Genomic DNA, 23,931 nt, shown 5'->3' on the forward strand with positions numbered 1-23,931 from the left:
TGCTTCAGAAGTAAAATATCCCCAGGATGGGTGTTTGGTGCTTGTGAAAGCAGGAAAGGGAACTGATAGTGTGACTTGTTCCCTGCAGAAAAGAGCAGCTGATTGCAGACAGGATTGTTCTAAATGGCTTTAACACCTTTAAATGGATTCATCAGGAGACCCCACTGCAGTTGTCTACACCCACCTTGGGCAGGGGGAAGGCAGCGGCTGCTGTTTCCCATTGCTAACATCTCACACACTGGATGTTCATCTCCTCGTCCTCATTAATTTCCTTCTTCACCTCGAATGGTATTTATGTAACTGACTGTAGACACCTCAAACACACACATTACATCTAACAACATCCGAACCAGCCGTTCTCGATACCACTGCTGGTCCGCATAGTGTAAAACATCATCCGCCCCATCTCAAATAGCCCATTTTATCAGGCACAGAAGCATCCCTTGCTCTGGTCTGACTGCCTTAGATGCACGTGCTGACACTGCAGGTGTCTAAAGCCAGCTGAGATTAGTCCCATCTCCTGTGTCTCTCTGTCCTTGCTCAACCCGACCTTCCCCTTTTCACTTTCCCTCTTTCTCAAGAAATGTGGAAAATGCAAATCTCTCTTTCTTGGGTTCAAAATGTCTTTCTGAGCCGCACATGGTGGTAAAGGCAGACACAGAGAGGAGCCCACCAGTGTTCGGAGAGGGTGTCCTTGCTTCTTCCACTAGGACCTGTTTTGTTTTGCTCCAGGGCAGTAACTGCGTCTAAAATGAGCCGTTTTAATACCTCCCAATTCTCTTTTGAAAACAAGAGATTCCTTGGCCATTGATTTTAAAGAGAGTAAGGCCAAACCAAGACTCTCGCTCTCATTTCTGAACTAAGGGAAATTGAAGGTAACTTGGCTTCCAGCTAGCCTGGAGAGGAGCGGGTTGTGCTCCAGGTTCAATATATCTCTACGGCACGCGATGGAGAGGAGTCACCGCCCCAGCGCAGCTTCTCCCTCCATGTCTGTAAGCCAAAGTCTTCAACTCCTTTCTGATCGAAGGGAAAAAAATCCATTTCTCTGTTTCTGTGCCTTTTTTACCCACCAGCTAGAGACCTCCAAAATGGGATCCGTTTCACTCTTTTAAGTTCAGCCCGTCTGAAGACCCAAATCTGAGTGACTGCTGTTACTTATTTGTGAGCTAAGATCTCGTTACCGCTAACGTGATATAGATAATAATATAATATATAAATAATATAAAAAGATAATAACGTGATATACACGATACAATCAGCAGAGTTTGTCGACCTCTTCAGCTGAAAAAACGCAGGCGCCTGCCCCACCGACGGGCTCGACCAAACCTTCCCTGGTCATAAAGGGAGCCCACGTACCCAGTCAATGCGTAGAGGTGGCATTGTGCTTATTTAAATTTAAGGAGATAAATCCTTCCCCTGAAGACATCTGAGGTGATTCCCAGCTCCAATCACTAAGTATCTAAACGAGGGGAGGTGGCTCCTACCCCTGTGATTGCAGTCTTTGCTCAGCGCTCTCGTTAAAACAGATTTAACTAGAATTGAGGTAACTCCACCTAAAAGCGCAAGCCTAGCTGGCTCCAGCCAGCCTCGGAGACGCAGCGTGTGCTTTCTGCAGGGGAGCCGGGGCAAAGCTTCAGACACAAGACCCCGAACACGTAACGACGAGGGCCGTCGTTTCCCCCCACGTGGCGAGCACCGCTTGCACAGCGAGCAAAACCCTGCTGGTTTTGAGCGTGGCGGCTCCCCCGGGAGACCACCACGGGCCGAGCAACGGTGCTGTGCCCGCGGAGTCGTGTTTTTGAGAGGCTGAGAGCTCGTGCTCCCGTCTAAGCACCGGGTGGTGGCGAAGGTGAGACCAGCTGGAGGCGAAGCCATCGAATGTCGTTGCATCTTGCGTATGGCCAAAGAACGGCCGTAGGTCGCTGCAGCACGAAGAGACGCTCCGGGGCTGCAAATAAAATATTAAAAATAATCTCGAGTCTTTAATTTAACGAGAAAGGTGGCGATCTTACCTGAAGCTGAATGAAGCGGCACCCCGAGGCAGCCGGTCGCAGGGGAGCAGAGGCGCGGGAGAACGGCAGGAATGGCGCGGAGGTCCCGGCTCAGGAGCGGGTCCTGACGAAGGCGTCTGGAGGGGCGCGAGACGAAGACGAGAGGTGACCCTTGCTCGCTCTGGCCGCGCACCAGCAAGCGCTCCAAGTGCTGCCTATTGCGGACAAGGATAAACCTGAGGCTCCTTCCATCGCGAATGTGCAACAGGGGAAATTCCAGTTAGGAAAACAGGGAGGGGAAAAAACCTCTATAAGGGTGGTCAAACACTGAAAGAGGGGCTGGGGGGGGGGTGAAACCTCCGCCCTGGGTGCTCCCCAAGGCTCAGCGGGACGACGGGGTCTAAGCTGGCGCTGGGTGGTGTGGGCGGCTGTACCGGGGACCTCCCGGGGTCCCTGCCGTGGGGGGCCGGCACAGCCGGAGAGGAATGCGTCCGCCCCGCCGACCCCCGGCTGGATGAAGTAACGACCGGGGAATTAACGGGAAGCTTTGGGGGCGAAGAAGGTTCAGCCGAGGGACCTGGCGTGCCTGTCAGCTGCGTGTCGTTAATAAATCAGCAAATCACTTCGATCCTGACTTGCTTTAACCCAGCTGAGCAGCTTCTCCCTCCAACCCAAGTTACCACGTGTCTCCGGGGCCGCGCTCGCGCTAAGCCGTCGTGCCAGGTTTCACCGGGCCGAGGTGATACGGAACATGGAGTATTTTTGCTTTTTTTTGTGTATGCCGTGTCCGTGCACCACCCGGCAGCGCTCTCGGCAGGAGAGACGTCAGGGCCGGCGACGGCATCGGTCCAGGCTGGCACGGGCTGCCAAACACCAGCCGCGAAGTGAAGGAGGAGGCTGCGGAGCAACACCGCAGCTCCTGCGGTCTCTTCTGGTCGGGAGCCATGGAGATCATGGCTTTTATTGCTGTCGAGAGGGAGATCAAAGGCGTGAAGCAGTGGACGGGGGCTCCTTGACAGCATCTGCCTTTGGGGAGATTCACCGCTACTGCCTCTTAAAATGCTTTCGAAGCGCCTGCATCGACGGTAGAAGTCACCCAAATACCATATTTACCTTAAATATTGAGCTGCCTCAAACTAAATGAGATGTATGGTGCTGTTAATCATTTATTGAGGTTTGAGTATGAAAAGGAAAAAAATATCTCCTGCATAGTGTGCCACTTACTTGCTATCACCCATATTTTTCTTGCTAAACGTGTTGGCATCCTGAGGCTATTTATTATGGCCCTTAACGACCTTACGATGCTGTCTTGAAACGGAATTTCATTTAGTGGAGTAGTAGAATTCACCTCTGTTTATTCTGATTTGCTAAGCAAAAGGGAGAGCAACACACGAGACAGCTCCTAACTGGAGTCCAACAAATTGCAGAAATGTTTGCCGTATTCTTCTGGTTTAAATTGGCCTGATACATAGGATAGAATAAATGGTAGAGGGTAAGATTTTAAATGAGGACTAGTGCGTGCTTGTAGTTCTCTACCTGTGTCTTCTTTAGGTTACATTAACTACTAAATATAATTATCGCTGTTTGGAGAACTGAGTGAAATTTTTAGTGTTCCCAGCTGAATGTACTGAATCAGCCAGTGCACCATGTAAGTCAAAGTGCAGAAGAACTCCAAAAAGCTGTTGATCTGAGATATTGAACAAAAATCTGAGCATATCACCCACGACTCCATTCTATCTGGCCATAAATTTACAACACTCGAGATAATTTTCTCTTTGTGAGTCTCCTCAAAGCCTCCTTTACCTCCTTATTCCTCAGGCTGTAGATCAAGGGGTTCAGCATGGGAGTGACCACGCTGTAGAGCACTGCAGCCCACTTATCTCCTTCTCTTGAGCTGTCTGAGCTGGGCTTTAAGTACATAAAAAGTGATGTCCCATAGAAGATGCTCACAGTGGTGAGGTGGGAGGTGCAGGTGGAGAAGGCTTTGCGCTTGCCCTCAGCTGAACTGATGCTCAGGATGGCAGAGATGATGGCCACGTAGGAGACCAGGACAATCAGGCTGCTGGACACACCGAATAAAGATGCTGAAGTTCTCAGGATAATGTGGCTGAGGGTGGTGTCAGAGGTTGAGAGTGATATCAGAGCGGAAATGTCACAGAAGAACAGGTTGATGGCGCTGGAGCCGCAGAAGGATAAATTGGACATGCTGATAGTCTGTCCCACACCGTTTGTCAACCCCACAAGATATGACCCAGTTACCATCTGGAAACAGCATTTTGGGGACATGACAAAGGGATACACCAGGGGATGGCAAATGGCCACGTAACGGTCATACGCCATCATAGCCAGCAGGAAGCATTCAGTCACCCCAAAAAGATCAAAAACGAACACCTGAGCCACGCACCCAGCATAAGCAATGCCCTTCTTTGCTGATATAAAGTCAACCAACATCTTGGGGGTGATGACGGTGGAAAAACAGAGGTCTACAAAAGCCAGGTTACCCAAGAAGTAATACATGGGGGACTGGAGCTGAGGGCTGGCCCTGATTAACGCGATCATCCCAAGGTTCCCCAGGATGGTGACAAGATAGGTGAGCAGAAACATCAGAAAGAGGGTGACCTGAGTCATTGGGTCCTCTGTGAACCCCGTTAAGCTGAACTCAGTCGCTTGGGTGCAATTGCTTTCTGCCATCAGTTGGACGTGTGCTTTCTGTGTGAAAGCCTTGCTGGAGGTTTCTTCTACAACAGGCAGGTATCTCCCAGATGGAAAACCCTCTCTCCAGTGGGACCTGCTAGGAGACAATCATACAAGATCTAAAGGAAGATTTTAGGCACAGACCAATTAGTAACTGCTTGCCAAAAGTCGTATCACAGCACGGGTAAAACAAATGGGGTGCTGCAAAAGCAAAGCTTTGCTCAAGCTATAAAATGCCGTGGCACAGCGTGGTGTGTGGTCCCCTGGCTCACTTCTGGATGTTCAGTAATGACCTTTGTGAAAAGCTGTAGGGAGGTTACACACCTGAGTAGCTTTGCCTTGGCGCTGCGTTTCGTCCCCTTTGGTAGCATTCGGCCTGGGACGCTGAGATCATCCAGCTCAACCTTCAACACAGAGAAACACGATGTTTTTACGTGCAGTGTTGATCATTCATCCTCTCGTTGGTGTTTGCCAACCACCCGCTTCCCCCCTCTTTGCTGAGACTTCTTCCTAACTATGAAACCTTACAAAGAGGTTCATACTGGTTTCCCCCCCTCCTGATAAACTGTTTTAGCTATAAAAACTTTTCCTAGGTCTTTAGCCTGTTCCTAGAATCTTCAAATGGAAATGGACAACCCCCAAAGCTGAACAATCCCTCCTTGAAAATATCTGGGGGAAAAAAATCATCTTTTGGACCTGCCTCGTCTCAACAACAGTAAGCTCCCTAAAAGTGCTTTACAGGAAAGCTTCTGGTCCCCATCCAGGAGCCCTTTGTGGTCAACGGGGAGAGGAAGCCTCCTGAGCGTGCTCTCCAACCTCAGCAGTTGTGTGGTGAGGACTCAGGACAGCCAGCTCCCTGTTTTTGGTGGGAAGTCCAGAATATCATGAAGAACTGAAGCCGAGGACCCTGCAGGTAGGGCATGAGGTGAAGACAGGAGCTGCTTCTTTTTTTCAAGAGAAAACTACAGGAGATGGGTGGCTCAGCACGCACTGTCCTTGCACGTGAGCCTGGTACTGGAGCTCCAGCTTGGGCTGAAAGACGATGACCTTCAATTACATCTCAGCACTCTCTCCGCTTCCCTCCTGATGCTCTTGGAGACGATTGTGAAGACGTGTGTGCCTGAAGCGCTGCAGGGGAGCTTGAAAATAAACCACTGACAGCAAACACCCTTACTATTTCACATAATTTGGGTATTTGGGGACTGAAGATCTCTTTAAGCCCCAGGGGAGTGACAAAGCCCAAAGTAGGTCATTATCTTTTCCCTGCGCTTCTTAGTTTGGAGAAGAAGTCTACCCAGAGGAGATGACCTCAGCTTGAGTGAACAACAGGGCTTTGGTGTCTCTTCAGAGCAAACCACAGCACGCCCCATTTTCACATCCACTTTTTGAACATTTCAGAGACCGTAGCAGCTCCACAAGTGCCGTGTTTGACATTATCATGCCAGAGAGCTGAGGAGCACCTGGTCGGTGGGGCACAGTCCCGCAGGGGCTGAGCTGGGGCTCGTAACAGGGTCTATGAGCAGTCCCAGGCACCATGGACGACGAACAACCTTTCTACCCATCTTAAATTCCTTGTTTGCAAACCACAGCTCACAACCTTAGGAGCCAACAGAAGATCGTGGCAACCTTGCTAAAGTTGAGGGAAATGCCATCCACTGTTCTCCTTTTCATCCACACAGCCATCACCTCATCCTCACCCAAAGCACTCAGGTTGGCCAAGCGTGATGTACGTTGGTACCTCCGTGCTGGGTACTCACGGTCACCCTCCTGTCCTTCCTCTGCGTGGAACGGGCTTCCAGGGGAATTTGCTTCTTAACCCTGCTGAGGACTGGGGCAGCCCACAGCCCTTGTGGCCCCTTCTTGACGATGACAATTGCCTTCTTCCACCCATCGCGCTGGAAACGCACCAGCCACAAGGGAAAAGCGGGAGCCTGAGGGAGAGGTGCCCAAAACTGGAAGGAAGGTGATGGGAAGGATCAGATGAGGAGAGTGATGGAGGACTGAAAGGGGCAGCAAGAGGGGAAAGGGCTCTTCTGAAGGGTTGAAGGAAAGCCCTAGGGCTGGCCCTGGCCCTGGCGGCTCTGATGGATGTTCCCAAGCCCAACGGGAGGTGCGGGGTACCTCTTTCTACAGCCTTTTCACGCCCGGGAAAGGTGAGCGCCAAGGGCAGCAGAAACCGCTGTGGGATAAGGCCAGACGTACTTTGCAGGATGGGAATTAGCTTGGACCCACACCCTTTGCTGAGCACCACCAAGTGGGGGGGCAGGCTGACACCTCCCTGAGCCAAACACAAAAGGAAAGTAAATGTCACCCGGATTCGCACCGGAGTTCGGCCAGATCCAGGATTTGCCTCTGCTCTTGCTGAGGAAGAACTGCTCAAAGTGGGGTTGGGTTAGACATCGCCTCGGACGCCGAGAACCGGACTTGGAGCCAGAGGCTGCCCTTCCCTGACCGTGCGCCTCCGGGAGCAAAGCCCCGTGCTCTGGGCAGCGTTTGGGGTCTGAAGCCCTTCCAGGGCTGCACCCTTGCCTTCTCTGTTCTCTGCAGCGGAAAAAACAGCTCCGGGAGCTGCAGAGCACGGCGCGACGCCGTGGATGAGCCCTGGCAGGTCCGGTCCTGCCCCGGGCTGAGCCCCCTCCATCCTCCTCCTCCTCGCTGTCAACACCGCCTCTCGCACCTCCTCATCTCCCCGCTCGATACCGGCCCCGCGGCCACGGCCCGGCTGACAGCGGGTGATGGATGGGGCCAAGCCGGCGCCGCGGGGCGCGGGACGCACGCGGGTGTGTGATGGACGCGAGGGGCGGGGGGAGATGGTCTCTCCCCGCTTTGCATCAGTCCCAGCCCCAAAACCCAGAGCTGCCCACGCGGCCCCCCTTGGCCACCCGGCAGCGTACGGGGGCCGGAGGGTTTCCGCTCCGTTGTGCTGGCTGCGGGAAGGATTTAAGCGCTGACCCCAAGGCAGAAGCAAAGGCCGAGTCCCAGTTTGGGGAAAACATCCGGCGGGGGGATACCGGCCTTGCCCAGTGCCGCCATCACCGCGGCACCGCCGGGGACAGAGCCATCGGCACCGCCGTGAGGATGGCCCCTGTTCCCCCCAGACGCAGCCCCAGAGCCCCAGCGTCCCTCATCCCACCCAAGGACGCTCCCGTGTCCGTGGCCCCGTTGCAGCTCAAAAGGGAGCGGGGGACTCCGGAGTAGCCCCTCTGCCTCCCCCCCGCCGCAGCCCCCCACCCACCCCCGCGTCGGTCGCCTCCCCGCGCGCGTCGCGCGCCCCCGCGGCGCCGGCTCGTCCCCGTCCGTCTCCCGCTGTCAGGCCGGCATCGAGCACGGCGACGGGAGGCGCGGGGCGGAGGGGGCTCAGCCCCGAGGCAGGGCGGGGGGTCCTGGGTATCGGGGCAGAGACGGGACCGGCGTTTGGGGCACGTGCAGGGGAGGGGGCAGCACCTCCCTCCGCACCCCCGGCGCCGCGCAGGCTTCGCGGGAGCAGCGGCGCGGCGCGGATGCCTCAACACCCTGCCATGCTTTTTAATGCCAGGTGTCGACGGCAGGCTGTCGGCCGAGCCGCCGGCGCGCGGGCGCACGCCGCGTGCCGGGAGGGGCTTTGCCCGGCGGGGAGAGGGTCAGAGCAGCCCCCATCTCCCCCCGCTCGGATGCGTGACGTGGAGGGGACACGGAGACCCCCACGAGAGCTGCCGCTCCCCCGGCCGGGGGACCCCGAGATGCCGGCGGTGGTCCCAGCAGTCCCAGGGCCGCCGCTCACCGCCCGTCCATCACCATCGCGTCAAGGCGCGAAGGCAGGTCGGGGAGGGGGGCTGTGCTCCAGCCCCCGCGTCTCCACCCCCGAGCTGGGGCATAAAACCCCCGGCAGGCTGCGGGGGACAGTCCGGAGCCGGCGCCGCGCTGGGAGGGGGCTTCACTGGGATCCCCGCTGCCGCCGTGCCAGGGGACGGAGCCGCGGACGCGTCCTGCCCACCCGCTGCAGCCATGGCAGGTAAAACCCACCCACGGCAACGCTCCCCTCTGCCCAGCAGCGGGGTCCGGCGGCGTTTTCGGGGTGTGGTGGGTCGCCCAGCCCCACAAAAGACTGGGGTTGCAATGGGGAGAGAGACAAAACCCCACACTGGCGAGGGGCCAGGACTCCCCGCTCCTCCCACCCCCTCCACGGAGGGAGGACGCGGCGGGGCGGCCGGCGACGCACGGGGTCTTGCTCCCACATCTGGGGTGCAGGATCGGGCCCCCACAACGCCCCCTCGTCCCTCTGCAGCCTTCCTGGGGGGGCCGGGCGAGGGGCTCCCCTGCGGCACCGGCCTCGGCTGGGCAGGCGAGGGGCTGGGGACCGGCGGCAAGAACCGGCACGTGTGCCACGCCGCGGCGCGGCTGGAGATGGGCGGCCTCTGGGAGGAGTTCAACCGCCTGGGCACCGAGATGATCGTCACCAAGGCGGGCAGGTGGGTACCGGCGTGGGGCGGAGAGGCTGCCGGGGCGGGGGGCACCCCCTTCCCACTCCCCTCCCCGCAGGAGGATGTTCCCCACCTTCCAGGTGAAGCTGTCGGGGCTGGACCCGCTGGCCGACTACGTCCTGCTCATGGACTTCATCCCGCTGGACGACAAGAGATACAGGTGGGGACGGGGTGCCGGGGATGGGGGGACACGGGTCGCGCCGGTGCTGAGCCCCCCCCGCCCCACAGGTACGCCTTCCACAGCTCCTCCTGGCTGGCGGCGGGACGGGCCGACCCGGCGGCCCCCGGCCGCGTCCACTTCCACCCCGACTCCCCGGCCAAGGGGGCCCAGTGGATGCGGCAGATCGTCTCCTTCGACAAGCTCAAGCTGACCAACAACCTCCTGGACGACAACGGCCACGTGAGGACCCTGCCCCGGGGTGGGCGACGGCGGGGCGCACGATGCACCCCTCTATAGGGGGGTCCTGCCCACCTCCCCTCTCCCCTCGCCCCAGATCATCCTCAACTCCATGCACCGCTACCAGCCCCGCTTCCACGTGGTCTTCGTGGACCCGCGACGGGACAGCGAGCGCTTCGCCCACCAGAACTTCAAGTCCTTCAGCTTCCCCGAGACCCAGTTCATGGCCGTGACCGCTTACCAGAACCACCGGGTGAGCCCCGGGGCGGGGGGACGTGGGGCTGCCCCTGCGAGGACCCCCTGACCCGCTGCCCTCCGCAGATCACCCAGCTGAAGATCGCCAGCAACCCCTTCGCCAAGGGGTTTCGGGACGGTGAGCCCGAGCCGTGGTAAGACCCCCGTCCCCAACACCGCCCCGACACCACGCCGAGGGGCTCCACACACCTCCCCCCTGAGCCCCCCATCTCTCCTGCAGGTGTGGGGTGCAGGCGGGGTCTCTGCTGGGCTCCCTGCCCCGTGCCCGGGCCACCACGCTGCCCTCCCACCCCGAGAAGCAGGAGAAAGGTAGGGGGGCTGGGGGGGGGGCTGACCCCCTCTTGCCGTCTCTCCCCCCGCCAGGGGCTCCCCGCAGCCGTGGGGCACTGGCTGCCACCGTCCCCCCGCAACCAACCCCGCCGGCGGTTCCCCCCGGCTTCCCCGAGCCACCGGCGCCCCCCCCCTTCCAGCCCCTCGCCTGCCCCCCCAGCATCTACGCGGGGGCCAAGCCCCGCGCCCTGCCCTACCCCCTGCCCGCCTTCGCCCCGCTCAGCACCTACGGCACCGCCGTGGCCCCCCCTTTCAGCTACGGGCAGCAGTGAGGGGGGGGCACCCCCTGCCCCCCGGGCCCCCCCGCCCCAGCCCGCAGCGGAGGGGACGGAGCCGCAGAGCTGGGGACGAACGGCGGGGACGGCTTTATTCGCTGCCAAGGAGGAGACCAGGCGGGTGCTGCAGCCGGACCCCCCGCTGCCCCCGGGCCCCAGGGCTTTGGGGGGGGGCAGCCCTGGCCCCCAGCACCCCCAGGCTGAGGGGGGCAGGATTGGGTCCAGACGGCGCCCCGAGCCCCCGGCATCCCCGCGGCACGGCTACTCCCAGGCGTCGGGCGCGAAGGTGAAGGGGCACAGCTTGTACCCGGCGCCCACGTAAAACTTATTCTGAAACTCCACCCTGCCGAGGAGAGGGGCCGGTGAGGGGCGGCGCTGGGGGGGCCGGTCACCCCGTCCCACCGGCACCCCCTGCGCCGGGCTCACCAGTGCAGGCGCAGGGCGTGGAGGAAGGCGGAGAGCCCCTCCATCACCAGCAGGATGGCCACGGTCAGCACGGCGAAGGCGGCAAAGACGGGCACCAGCACCACGCCGCCCACGTAGCTCAGCCGCACGAAGCCGTTGCGCATCACCATGGTCCACAGGACCTCCGACAGCTCTGGGGGGGGGGGACGCAGGGACAGGCGGAGGGGGTGAGGGTCTGCTTGGCCCCGGGGGGGGCGCGGGGGGGGCCAGGGGCACTCACGGGCATGGGCCAGGCTGAGCGCCCAGAGCCGCAGGTAGGACGCGGTGTTGGAGACGCAGCCCAGGCAGTACTCGATGGTGTGGATCGCCTGGTGCATGAAGATCTCGGCAAAGTCCAAGCGCTGCGGAGATGAAGGGGACGGGGGACGTCGGCGGGGGGCACGGCCACCCCCACCGGAGCCCACCAGGCTGGTGCCCCTCACCTCGGCGTCAGGGCTTTTCCCCCCGCTCTCCACGTCCTCCTTGGTGGTGTTGACGGAGTTGCCGGCCTCCTGCCCCTCCAGCAGCGGCTCCTGCTCCCCCACGGCTGCCGGCTGCGTGGGGACAGCACCAGCGGTGAGACCCCCCGCACCCCCCCCGGCTGAGCCCCACCACCGTGACCCCAGCCTTACCGCAGGGTGGCCCGTCCTCGGCGCGCGCCGCCGGCAGCGCAGGTAGAGCGGTGTCCCCAGGAGCAGGACGGGCACCGACGCCAGCGCCAGCACCACCAGCACGGTCTGCACCGGCACCTGCGGCACAGGGGCACCGGTTTGGGGTCCCCTCCGGCATTGAGTACCCCAGCTGAGAACGGCCTCGCTTGTGACACCGGGAGGACCCCATCCCCGCTGCGCCGGCCCCCGCTGCTCCCAGGGGTGGTGGGGTGGGTGCGGGTGGGTGCCCCCCACCTCGGCGGGGTGCTACCTGGCCACGGTAGAGCGGGAGGTTGTCGGCGTTGGAGGTGAAGAGGAACATGTCGATGAAGTGGATGAGGATGCTGGGGGCCACCAGGGAGTCGGCAGCGCTGAACTTGATCCACTTGTAGAAGATGAGGAAGACGAGGTAGCCGAAGAGCGCCAGGAGGAAAACCATCTCGGGCAAGAGCTCCAGCACCAGCCGGTGCCGCTGCTGGAAGTGCCTGGGCAGGGGGACATCAGCCGGGCTCAGCCTGGCACGGCGTATCCCCACGTGTCCTGGGCTCCCACCCAGACGTAGGGGCACAGGACCCCACTCGCCCACTCCACCCGGGCGAGTCCAGCCCTGGTCCCCGTAGCACGAGCGGGGGTGGCCAGAGCCCACGGGCACCACCACAGGGACTCACACGTGGTTGAAGACCCCCAGCAGAACGCCGAAGCCCATGTGCACGATGCCCAGCACCACAGACATCTTCATCTTGAAGGAGTTAAGGAAGTTGAGGTGGTTGGTGGCCAAGCTCCAGATCTGCCGGGGGGCAAGGTGGGTGAGATCCTGGGCCATCCCTCCAAGGGTCTCACCCTGTCCTCTCCCCCACGGGACGCTCACTGGATCGATCCCGAAAGGATAGGGCCCTCGGAAGACGCCGGTGACGTTGGGGTCCAGGGTGAGGGACGGGTGGGTGGCGAGGTAGGCAGAGCTGTGGGCAGAGCGAGGGGGTGTCAGTGCAGGCAGGGACCTGGAGGGGCTCACAGCGGGGTTGGGGGTCCCACCTCCAGGAGGAGTGGTTGGCCATGGTGGCCACGCTCCAGGCGGAGGGGAAGATGACGGTGGCTTTGCTGAAGCACTCATTGTAGATGAAGCCGGTGTAGATGGAGAAGGCCCCCATGAGCAGGATGAGGTAGCGCCCCTCAAAGAACGTCAGCCAGATCTGGGAAAAGGGGCAAAGGTGGCTCCCACGTCCCACACCCCCTCTCCTGCCCCACACCGTCCCCCTCCCACGCCACCAGCTCCATCCTGTACCACCAACCTCGTTCCAGACCTCCAACCCCATCTCATGCCCCCAACCCCGCCCCACACCCGGCCCCCCGCCATGTCCCACTCACCTCGTTGCTGGCCTGCCGCAGGCTGGGGCTGTTCTCGTACAGCACCATCCAGAGCGCGAAGAGGAACATGAGCAGCCCGTGCCCCACGTCCCCAAACATGATGGCGAAGATGAAGGGGAAGGTGATGATGGCGTAGGGTGCTGCGGGGGCACAGGGACCGCGTCACACGGGGCCCCCCTGCAGCCCTGGGCCGCGGCAGGGGGCCAGGGGCCCTTACCAGGGTTCACCTCCTGGTAGCTGGCCACCCCGTAGGCGTCCACGATGCTCTGGAAGCCGGCGGTGAACTTGTTGGTGCGGATGAGGGTCGGGGGGCTCTCCGAAGTGGGGATGCGCTGCACGAAGCACTCCACGCTCGAGCCGCTCTTGTACTGCGGGGAAGGCACCCGGCGCCTGACCCGCGGCAGCCCCCTGCCTGGCACCCACCCCACCACAGCAGGAGGGCATGGGGACACCAAGCAACCCCACACGAGGACATGGGGACACCAAGCAACCCCGGCACGGGGACACCAAGCAACCCACCGATCCCTGGCGCAGGGCATCCTGCACTTGGGTGAGGTCCCGCACGGGGCACCAGACCTCGGCGATGAGGCACTTCTCGGTGACGTCAAAGCTGCACTGGTTGAGGATGAGGTAGATGGCCTTCATCTTCTGCACCTGCACCCGCCAGGTGGGCAGCGCCAGCACCACCTTGTCCAGCACCTGTGCCAGGTACTGCTCCGTCTCCTCCAGCACCTACGGGCACCCGGCGGCGGGTCAGGGGCGGGGGGGGTCCCAGCGCGGCCCCCCGGTCCCTCCTGTGGCGCCCAGCTCACCACGCTGAGGTCCTGGATCTGGCTGTGCAGCCCGCTCATGGTGTCCGCCCGGCTGGCCTCGCTCTCCGGGTAGGGGTACACGTGGCAATGGAAGCTGGGACAGACGGACACCGCCGTGTCGGGGGGTGCCAGGGCTCCCCAGCCTGTCGCTGGGGGCGGGGGGCCAGAGCGGGTCTCGCTAAATAAACCTCTGCATGGTCGGACACGTGGCGCAGGGCTGCTGGCTCACCAGTCCGAGATCTTGCGGATCTTCTGCCCGATCTGCTCGCCCCAGTAGGAGATGAGGAAGATGACCCAGGTGATGCTCTCGCCCTGGGGACACCACAGCCCACGTCAGCCCCGGCCAAGCCAGCCCCACTTCCCTGCCAGCCCCCTGCCCTGGTGCCCCGCTCACCGTGGCCGGGTCCTCCATGGGCTCGGGCATCTCCACAAAGCTGGCCACCAGGTAGCCGCGGCAGGCACGCCACAGCAGCCGCTCGAAGGCGCTCACCCGCCACGGGTGAATGACGCCGGCCACGAAGCTGCGGGGACGCGGCAGGGGCACTGGGACGCATGGCTCTGCTGCTGCCCCTGCCCCATGGCCAGGCCACTGCCCCATGGCTCTGCCCCAGACCTCATCCCACAGCCATGCCCTGTGGCTGTGCCACTGCCCTATGGGTCATCTCCAACCCTTATCCTACAGCCTTCCCAGTTGCCCCATGGCCACCTCATTGCCCCACGGCCCATCTCTAACCCTTAGCCTACAGCCTTACCCACAATTCCTGCCCCGTGGCCACGTTGTTGCCCCATGGCTCATCTCCAACCCTTATCCTACAGCCTTGCCCATTGCCCCACGGCCATCCCACAGCTTTCCCAGCCATTCCCCCATGGCTCATCTCCAACCCTTACCCTACAGCCATGCCCACTGCCCCATGGCCCCTCTCCAACCCCTGCCCCACACGCCAGCCCCACTTTACTTGATCTTGCGGTCGAGGTGCTGGTGCAGGGAGGGGTCGAGGATGGGCTCGCGCTCAGAGAGCGCCCGGGGCCGCGGCGGGGAGCCCAGGGGGGCCTGCGGTGATGGGGGAGCAAAGAGATGAGGCTTGGGGATGGGCGGGGGCGGGGGGGGTGGTGCAAAGCGGGGTGCCAGGGCGGCACCCCCGGGCCCCCGCCGCGGACCCACCGGCAGGCTGGTGAAGCGCTGGCCCTCGCGCAGGACGTGGAGGTACTGGCGCAGCTCCCGCAGGCGCCCGCGCAGGGAGGCGCGGTTGCGGCTGACCTCCCGCAGCTCCTGCGCCAGCTGCTCCGACTGCTCCTGCACCCGCAGCGCCTCCCGCGCCAGCGGCGCCCGCGGGCTCTCGGGGCACGGCCCCAGCACCCGCCCCGCTCCCCGCAGCTCCTGCTGCAGGAAGGCTGCGAGAGAGGCGGTCAGATGTGGGGGGGCTGGAGGGACACCCCCCCAAGCAGCACCCCCCACGCTCCCCGGCACTTACTGAAGGTCTTCTCCATCTCCTCGCAGCGCCGCACCTCGCCCACGAAGCGCCGCTGGAAGGCGCTCACCTTGGGGTTCAGCTGCCGGGGGGGTGGGGGGCACGGTCACGGCACAGCCCCGGTGGGCTCGAGCATCCTGGGGGGGCCTGGCAGCGCCAGCACCCCCGGCCCAGCACCGTGCCACAGGCCTCAGAACGCAGGGCACCCCAAGACACCCGCACCCACCTCCTGCACCCAGAGCTCCCCAAAGTACCCAAAGCCAGTCTCTTGCACCCATGGGACCCCAAACCACCTGCACTCACGCCCCGTGTCCAAACCCACGCAGACCAAACCCCCCCTGCACCCACAGCACCCCAAAGACCCACCCCAAACCCCCCGCACCCAGGGCACCCACACCAAATCCCTGTACCCACAGCACCCCAAACCACCCATCCCAAAACCCCTGTCCCCAGGGTACCCAAAGTTACCCAGACCAGCACCCCTGCACCCATAGCACCCCAAACCAGTCACCCCAACTCCTCTGCTCTCAGGGCACCCAAGCTCACCCAAACCAACCCCTCTGCACCCCAACCCACCCATCCCAAACCCCCTGCACCCAGGGCACCCAAATCCACCCAGAACAACCCCTCTGCACCCATGGCACCTCAAAACACCCACCCCAAACCCCCTGCCCCCAGAGCTCCCAAATGCACTCAGAACAACCCCTCTTGCACCCATGGCACCCCAAACCACCCACCCCGCCCCCCGGGCCCCTACGTACGTCCCTGAACTCGAGCAGCCCGCGCTCGCCCAGCTCGCTGACGCAGCTGTAGGCCGAGGCCGACTGGAGGAAGAGCTGGGCCAGGCAGACCTCCTCGCTGCGGAACAGGGCGCCCATGGTGCCCCCCGGGACCCCGCTGCCTCCCTGGGGTGCGGAGGCGCGAGGGCACCCGCCTAGGGGAGAGGTGGGGGGCGGGAAGGGGGAGAGGGGGTGAGGGCTGGGGGTCGGCAGCGGGGCTGGGGGGGTCACCCAGGGGGGCTGCGGCGGCGGAGCCGGGGTGTCCCCGCAGCCGCGGCCGGTGGGAAGTGTCCCGCCGAGGTCACGCGCGGCTTTTCCCAGCACCGGGATTGCAAAATACTTTCCACTCCCCCCACCCCCCCCGCCCCGCTCAGCTGCATCTGAGTCAGGGCCACCGCATCCCCCGGGACCGCACCGGGCACCGGCGGGAGGGCAGGCTTGACCCCGAACACCCCCACTCCGCGCAGGACCCCACCCACCCACCCCCGTGGGTGCCGCCCGCCCCTACCCGGGAGCGCCGGGCTCGGCACTTCCTCTTCCCCAGGAAGGGCCCGGCCGCGGGGAGGGACGGGCCCGCCCGGCCCCGCCGACCGGGGGAACCGGCCCCGCCACCGCCGCTCCCCGGACCCCCCCTCCGCGAGCCGGGAGCGCAGCCCGCCGACTGAGACCCCCGCCTCGGGATGCAGGGTGCCGGGACCCCCCGGAGCCAGGGCCCCCCTCCCCCGAGGAGCATGAAACGAAACGGCATCCCCACCCGCAGCCGGTGCCACCGGGACCCTCTCCGTGGCTGCCGCGGGAAGCTGGGGGCCGGGAATGACTCCTCCGCAGCCAGGGCAGGTGCTCCCCCCCGAGCCCCCTAACCCCCGCAGCACTGCCCCTTGGTCCCTGCCCGTCTCTCTCCAAAACTAGCCTTGCCCCACAGCCTCTGCGTCCCCTCCCCATCCCACACCACTCCCTGCATGCCTGTGCCCCCACCCCAACCTGGGCAACGGCATCCCCAGGACCCCGTCCCTCTCCCCAAGATGCAACCACACACCCCTGCAGCCCCCCCGGGCTGTACCTGCCCCGGGGGTTCAACCCCTCCCCTGCCCCAGCACTGGAAAGGAACAGACACAGAGAAAGCCAGAACTCCGGGTTAGGAAGGGGCTGGTGCCCCAAACATAGACGGGGCGGCAGAACCCCCCCAGACCCTTTATTAGGGGAGCAGGGAGGAAAGGTGGCAGTACCCAGCTGTCACCGGTACAGGTAATCGGCCTGGATGTTGGCCGCGATCTCAGCCTCCCACTTGTCGCCATTGTTGAGCAGCTTCTCCTTGTTGTAGAGCAGCTCCTCGTGCGTCTCCGTCGAGAACTCAAAGTTGGGGCCCTGCCGGGATGGGAGATGTTGGCCCTCAGGGCTCGCTGGACCCCCAGCCTCGGCAGGGGGGTGTCTCGCTGCCCTACAGCTCTGCCCCCCAGCTCACCTCCACAATGGCGTCCACAGGGCAGGCCTCCTGGCAGAACCCGCAGTAGATGCACTTGGTCATGTCGATGTCATAGCGGGTGGTGCGGCGGCTGCCATCAGCTCGGGGCTCAGCCTCAATGGTGATCGCCTGCCGCGGTGCGGGGGGAACACCGTCAGCTCCCACTCTGGGGAACGCGCCGTCCCCTAGAGCAAGCAGGAGGAGGATGAGGGTGGATGAAGGCTGACCTGTGCCGGGCAGACGGCCTCGCAGAGCTTGCAGGCGATGCACCTCTCCTCCCCCGAGGGGTAGCGGCGCAGGGCGTGCTCCCCACGGAAGCGCGGGCTCAGCGGGCCCTTCTCGAAGGGGTAGTTGATGGTGGCCGGCTCCCGGAAAAGGTAGCTCAGCGTCATGGCCAGGCCTGCAAGACAGAGGAGGAAGGGTTACGGCACACTCAGGGGGCCGGCACCCCACAGACAGGCCGGGGGCCGTGCCTGGGGAGGCTTAGAGGGGTTTGTTTGGCCCACAGAGGCATCCATCCGGCTCCAGGACTCACCTCGGAGAAGCTCTGTCCACAGCAGGGTCTGGGCAGCCCGGTCAGTGATGGACCGCATGTCCATGGCCGGCTCCTGCACGTTGACGTACTCTGTGGGGAGAGGGCAGCTGTGCCCAGCTGGCGGAGGGGGTGCACGGAGGCAGCCCCAGGGCAGGAGGGGAAGGGACGGGGGGCAGCACGCCCCTACTCACTATAGGATTCCCTGGGGGCGGTGGTGCCGAGCGGGCGCAGGTAGCCCAGGGGGGCCGGCAGGCCTGGGGGAAGGGGGGAGAGAGGGGTCAGGGGAGGTTCCAGCCAGGGAGAGGGCGGCGAGGGGGTGCCCGGCGTGGCCCTCACCTGTGCGGGCAGCCTGGTACAGCAAACGCAGCGCCGCCATGTCCCGTCCTGCTGCCGGCAGATGGGCCCAGCCTGTCACGCTCTGCCAGCCCTCAGGTGCCGGGCCGGCAGGCAGCCAGGGGGGCCTGGGCCCCCCATCTTCCCACAAGGGTCCAGACCCCCAAACCTCCAGCCAGAAGAGACCCGAACTCCCTAGGACCCCTCCTCCCAACACGGCACCCAGGTGTCCTGTTACCCCCCACACCTCACCAAGGGACCCAGGTGTCCTGCCCTACCCGGCCCCGCCCCCCTCCCCCCCCCCCCGAGGGACCCAGGCAGCCTCCCCTGCCCCATGGGACCCAAAAGCACTGCCCCAAGCCCCCCTCCCCACTATCTGGTACCCGAATGACAACCCCCCCAGAGCGGACCGAGCCGTCCCGACACCCCGGCCCCAGAAAGGCCCCAGACGCCCCGTGTGTGTGTGTCCCCGGGGGGGCCAGGCCTCCGGGCCGCCCCCTCTCCGCATGCGGGATCTGGGAGCTACGACAAGCCACCGTGGGCCATCACAGCCCTCCCCGACACCCGGAGGCCCCGTCCAGCTCCCCCCGAGGGCCCTCCCGCCGTCCCGGGGCCATCGGCCCCCCCGCACTCACCTCCCCCAAGGACCCAGGCGTCCTGACCCCTGGCCCGCCCCCAAAGTGCACTGCGCAGGCGCGAAGGGCAGCGGCGCAGGCGCAGAGCGGCGCTGGCGTCATGGGCCGGGGAGGGGGCGGGCCGCCACGCTAAGGGCGGAGCCCGGAGGGAGGGCGGGACAGGCGGTGCCAGACTCGCTTCCCATTGGCCGTAGGCCGCTGAGGGCGGGAGGATGGGGGAAAGATGGTGGGAGCTTCATGGATTAGGCGGGGAGATGGCGGGAAGGCGCGACGATTGGCCAGGCGTGAGGCGACGGGGCGGGTCCGAAACGTAGCCGGAAGCGGAAGTGGGTGTTTATTGCGGCGGCGCACTCAGAGGAGGGTGCAGGCCGCGCGGCGCTTTGTCTCGGTGGCGGCGCGGAGCAACGGCAGCCGGCCCAGGGTGTAGGGTGGGTAGCGCGGAGCGTTGAGGGCCTCCCGGCCGGCCCCGCGGAGCAGCGCGGACCGCGGGTGCGAGAAGGTCTCGAAGCTGGAGCGGCCGTGGTAGCGGCCCAGGCCGCTCTGCCCTGCGGAACACCGTGCTTCAGAGCCTGGCACCGGCCTCGGTTCCTGCCACAGCCCGGGGAACTCAAGACAGGAACTGGGACACTGGAGACATAAGCAGCGGGCAACGGGCAGGGGCTCAGCCTCGGGGCGGGGGTCAGCGTCGGCACCGAGCTCTGGCCCCCGGCACAGCCCCTGGGGGCGGGAGGGTCCACGCCGGGGTACCAAGCACAGCCCAGGGGGTCTCGGGGCAAGGGTTTAGGACCAGTGCTGGGAACTCAGCCCCGGCGCAGCAGGGACCGGCTGCAGGCAGGGTGGTGGGTGATGGCAGAGCTGGAAGGACTCTGGGCAGGATTCCCCTGGGAGCAGGCAGGGCTCTGGCCTTGCCAGCGCTGGGTGCAGCAGGTAGGGGGGTCCCACAGCACCCCGTTACTGGAGACAGACGTACCGATGCCGCCAAAGGGCAGCGAAGTGAGCGTCATGTGCATGATGGTGTCGTTGGCGCAGAAGCCACCGCTGCTTGTCCGCTCTAGCACCCGGTTCACCACCTGGGGGGTGAGGGCAGGGAGCTGCTGAATACCCACTGGGCACCCATTGTCCGCCTCCTCCCTGCTGCCTGGGGTACACAGGACATGGGCTCTTGTACTCCCACGACCAGGGAGGGAGGATGCCTGTGGCTACCCAGACCTACGCAGCAGGATGTGACCCAGGTTGAGGGGGATGCTGCTTCCAGCCCAGCTCCACACCTTCTTGCAGGAGGAGAAGACATAGAGGGCTAGTGGTCGCTCCCGGGCATTGATGAAGGCAATGGCGTCATCCACGCTGGCCACCGTGAGGATGGGCAGGATGGGCCCAAAGATCTCTTCCTGCATGATGGGGTCATCCTGCTGCACGTCCACCAGCACTGTGGGGGCTGTGGGGGGAGAGCCGAGCCTGGGCTGCCTGGCTGGGTGTCGCAGACCAGCACCCAGCACGACCCACGACCCCCACCTTGCGCTTCTACCCCACCCCCAGCAGTACGCCCTGTGCCCTCACCGATGTAACGGGCCTGTGCATCCATCTGTCCTCCGATGACCACACGCCCGCTGCGCAGCAGCACTTGCACCCGCTGGAACTGCTTGTCCCCCACAATGCGGGCAAAGTCAGGGGAATCCCGAGGGTTGGGGCCGTAAAACTCGGCGATGGCCTCGCACAGGGCGGGCAGCAGCTTCTCCTGCATCTCCACACTGCACAGCACGTAGTCGGGTGCCACACAGGTCTGCCCCGCGTTGAAGAAGCGGCCCCAGGCCACGCGCCGGGCCACGTTCTGCACATTGCAGGTGTCGGACACGTAGCAGGGGTTCTTGCCCCCCAGCTCCAGTGTCACGGGTGTCAGGTGCTTGGCAGCGGCTGCCATCACGATCCTCCCCACGGAGGGGCTGCCTGTGGGCAGGGGGGAGCAGCATTAGCCTGGCACAGTCAAGACCTCCCAACAGAGCCACACTGGGCTTACTGGGGCAGCCCCACGCCTGTCTCCCTGCCTTGAAGAGAGGGATGGGACTGGAGTGTCCCTGTGGGATGTACCGGTGAAGAAGATGTAGTCGAACTTGTTCTCCAGCAGTCTGGTGGTCTCCTCCACACCGGCGGTCACCACGGCAAAGCAGTCCTGTGGCACAGAGGGGAGGTGGGGAGTGTGGCACCAGAGCCAGGCAGGAGCAGTGCAAGCACACGGCAGGACATGGCTTGGCCAAGCATGTTTGGGACACAGAGGGGCAGGTGCCTGTGGAGAGAGGTGGCCACAGCAGAGGACTCTCCTACCTTGTCCAAGTACCTGGGCAGCATCTCGGCCACTAACCTCTCCACGTTTCTGCTGATTTCAGAGGGTTTCATGACAACGCAGTTACCTGCAGGATGAGAGCTCCTTGTTGGTAAGGATCTCACTCCTGGGGAGCAGAAGACCTGCCCCCAGTGCAGCCCCACTGCCGTGCTCGCCCCAGGGAGGTTCTGGTACCCCCAGCATGGCAGGGACACAGCCCAGCCTCACCAGCAGCGATGGCCCCAATGAGAGGCACCAGGAGGAGGTTAATGGGGTAGTTCCAGGGACCAATGATGAGCACCACCCCGTATGGGTCCTTGCGGATGAAGGCTGAGTCTAGCTGCCTCACCTGCAGAGGGCAGGATGGCATGAGGGACGCCTGCCTCCCATCCTGGGCATCCCCAGCCAGCCACTGCCCCGTACCCAGTTCTTCTCCACATGCTCGTCCTTCATCCAGGTGCCCAGGTGGTTGAGCGTGTGGTTGAGCTCGCTCCTGCAAATGAAGATCTCGGAGAGCTCCACTTCAAAGGGCGGCTGGGGACACACAGGAGGTCATCATGGCCACCATTGCAGGCATAGCCCCATGGCCGCCCCATGATGGCTGTCCTCACAGAGGTCAGCATGGGGTCTCCTGGTAGCCACAGCAGGATGTGACCATCTCTGCTGGGGCAGACACCCCCAGGGACACGCTGTGGCCCTGCAGTGGTAAGGATGGGTGGCACAGCCACCCCTCCAGCGTGCCATCCACATCACAGCACGCTGCCTGGCCCCATGCCACCCCATGCCAGCAGGTTCCTGGGACACAGTAGAAGGTTGCTGTTGAAGACATGGATTTGGTATCTCAAGAGCTTCAGCTACACCAGACACGGCTCCAGAGGTGGAGATGGGCACAAGGGCACCCAATTGCTCTCAGCGAAGGCTTCCTCACAGCTAATTCATCCCATTCCTGTGCAGCCAGAGGGAGCTGCTGTATGGTTCCCCCCTCAGGGGCATCCCTAAAGGCTAAGCTGAAGATACAGGAAAAAAAAAACAAAGGCCACCGCTGCTCTGGTGCAGTGGGCTGACCCTGGCCAGCAACCAAGCACCCACCGAGCCATTTGCCACTACCTTGCAGCGGGATGGTAAAGAGACTCAGAAAAGCAAGAAAACTCGGATCGAGATACAGACACTTTCATAAGTCAAGGAAAGGGGGTGGAAAAAAGTCAAGTGATGGACAGGGAAGCGCTCCCCACCTCCCACCAGCTGTCCTGGCCATGGTGGGCTCACCTTGCGCATGTCCAAAGTGGTGGCCTCCAGGATGTCTTGCTTGTTCTCGTCCAAGAAACGACCCAGGGCCTCCAGCTGGGCCATGCGGTACTCCATGGGCCGCGTCTTCCCCGAGAGCCAGGCTGCCCGCAGGTGGCTCACCAGGTCTGCGTGGGGACTCATCCTGAGAGGAGGCTCTGAGCACCGCAGGTAAGGAAATACCACTTGCCTTGGATCAGACGAGGGCGTCCAGACCTGACCACATGGTAAAATCCCAGAGCATGGGCTGTGTGATGAACTGACCGCCCGGCAGACAAGGCCACCCCTTTCCCGTTTGCCCCTGCAGCGAGTGGGGTTGGTCCAGCAGGGCGGGGGACCCACTTCCCCAGCACAGCCAGCTTCCCAGGCTGTCCCTAGGGAGCCTGGCATGTTCCTCTGCTCCCCAGGGACCATGTACCATGCTAGGTGGGATGTGTCCAAGGGGATTTTATTCTTGAGAAGCAGTAGGTTGGCTTTGATTTGGCTTCTTAGTTTTCAAAGTGCAGGGTAATAGTGGGGCCAGAGGACAGAGGGAGCAGCTGGGGTGGAGGAACAAAGCCCAGAAGCCCACCAGGATGGAGCCAAAGGAACCAGGACAGAGCAGAGAGAGGCTCGGGAGGACAGCATACCCCAAAATGCTGCAGGAGAAGGCCTCCTGTCCTTGCTGGCACCTTACCTGTCCCACTGTTCCGGGTTCAGCTGCCTGTGCTTGTTCTAAGGTCTTTGTTCAATTGCTGAGGAGATTGCCAGCTCATGCAAGATAAGGGAGGGCAAATTGCAGGGCATGGGGCGGAGGAAACTGGGCTCCTCCCAGCTCAAGGATTTGTGAGGAAAATGTTGCTGTGGTGAGACCCCCCTGCAGTGCTGCGTCCAGCTCTGGAGCCCTTGGCACAGGAGAGACACGGACCTGCTGGAGCGGGGCCAGAGGAGGCCCCAGCAATGCTCCAAGGGCTGGAACCCCTCTGCTGGGAGGACAGGCCAGGAGAGCTGGGGGGGCTCAGCCTGGAGCAGAGAAGGCTCCAGGACTTCAAGGGGGCTGATGAGAAAGGTGGAGACAGACTTTTTAGCAGGGCCTGTAGTGACAGGACAAGGGATAACGGTTTTAAACTAAAAGATGTGAGATTCAAACTAGATCTAAGGAAGAAATTTTTCACACTGAGGGTGGTGAAACCCTGGCCCAAGTTGCCCAGAGAGGTGGTTGATGCCCCATCCCTGGAGACATCCCAGGTCAGGTTGGTCGGGGCTCTGAGCAACCTGCTCTGGTTGAAGATGTTCCTGGTCATGGGAGGGGATTGGACTAGATGGCCTTGACAGGTCTGTTCCAACCCAAACTATTCGATGATTCTGTGACCTTCTCTGGGGAGAGTCCCCAACGGGGGGTATGGGGCGGCAGGAGGTGACCACCGGCATTACCACAGAGCACCCCACCAGCCCTTCAGCCCCC

At 63.0% G+C, this 23,931-nt stretch overlaps 5 protein-coding genes across 5 annotated transcripts; 1 reads left to right on the top strand and 4 right to left on the bottom strand.

Moving 5' to 3' along the window:
• Positions 1–3,740: 3,740 nt before the first annotated feature.
• Positions 3,741–4,682, bottom strand: LOC309405448 (olfactory receptor-like protein COR4; the record flags this gene model as incomplete). The annotated part of the gene is made up of 1 exon (XM_082000217.1): positions 3,741–4,682. One exon carries the CDS (start codon positions 4,680–4,682, stop codon positions 3,741–3,743), a length of 942 nt encoding a protein of 313 aa, XP_081856343.1.
• A 3,722-nt stretch (positions 4,683–8,404) lies between these two features.
• Positions 8,405–10,341, top strand: TBX10 (T-box transcription factor 10; the record flags this gene model as incomplete). Its single annotated transcript, XM_082000218.1, has 6 exons — positions 8,405–8,483; positions 8,950–9,133; positions 9,204–9,305; positions 9,374–9,545; positions 9,640–9,795; positions 9,864–10,341. The coding sequence occupies 6 exons, from the start codon at positions 8,405–8,407 to the stop codon at positions 9,933–9,935; spliced, it is 765 nt and encodes a 254-aa protein (XP_081856344.1). The 3' UTR covers positions 9,936–10,341.
• Positions 10,342–10,663: 322 nt separating this feature from the next.
• TCIRG1 (T cell immune regulator 1, ATPase H+ transporting V0 subunit a3) lies at positions 10,664–16,020 on the bottom strand (the record flags this gene model as incomplete). Its single annotated transcript, XM_082000219.1, has 18 exons — positions 10,664–10,745; positions 10,829–11,000; positions 11,088–11,208; positions 11,290–11,595; positions 11,768–11,981; positions 12,165–12,283; positions 12,365–12,455; positions 12,529–12,686; positions 12,862–13,001; positions 13,079–13,229; positions 13,381–13,593; positions 13,674–13,767; positions 13,903–13,985; positions 14,068–14,194; positions 14,630–14,724; positions 14,836–15,065; positions 15,146–15,224; positions 15,904–16,020. 18 exons carry the CDS (start codon positions 16,018–16,020, stop codon positions 10,664–10,666), a joined length of 2,592 nt encoding a protein of 863 aa, XP_081856345.1.
• A 1,134-nt stretch (positions 16,021–17,154) lies between these two features.
• Positions 17,155–18,294, bottom strand: NDUFS8 (NADH:ubiquinone oxidoreductase core subunit S8; the record flags this gene model as incomplete). Its single annotated transcript, XM_082000131.1, has 6 exons — positions 17,155–17,286; positions 17,384–17,512; positions 17,611–17,783; positions 17,919–18,008; positions 18,110–18,172; positions 18,255–18,294. The coding sequence occupies 6 exons, from the start codon at positions 18,292–18,294 to the stop codon at positions 17,155–17,157; spliced, it is 627 nt and encodes a 208-aa protein (XP_081856257.1).
• Positions 18,295–19,237: 943 nt separating this feature from the next.
• Positions 19,238–22,631, bottom strand: LOC309405452 (aldehyde dehydrogenase family 3 member B1-like; the record flags this gene model as incomplete). Its single annotated transcript, XM_082000221.1, has 9 exons — positions 19,238–19,431; positions 19,857–19,956; positions 20,155–20,321; positions 20,444–20,830; positions 20,972–21,053; positions 21,206–21,291; positions 21,432–21,552; positions 21,627–21,737; positions 22,470–22,631. The coding sequence occupies 9 exons, from the start codon at positions 22,629–22,631 to the stop codon at positions 19,238–19,240; spliced, it is 1,410 nt and encodes a 469-aa protein (XP_081856347.1).
• Positions 22,632–23,931: the final 1,300 nt, after the last annotated feature.

Source organism: Phaethon aethereus (genome assembly GCF_964289735.1).
Source record: "Phaethon aethereus genome assembly, chromosome: 5".
Taxonomy (NCBI): domain Eukaryota; kingdom Metazoa; phylum Chordata; class Aves; order Phaethontiformes; family Phaethontidae; genus Phaethon; species Phaethon aethereus.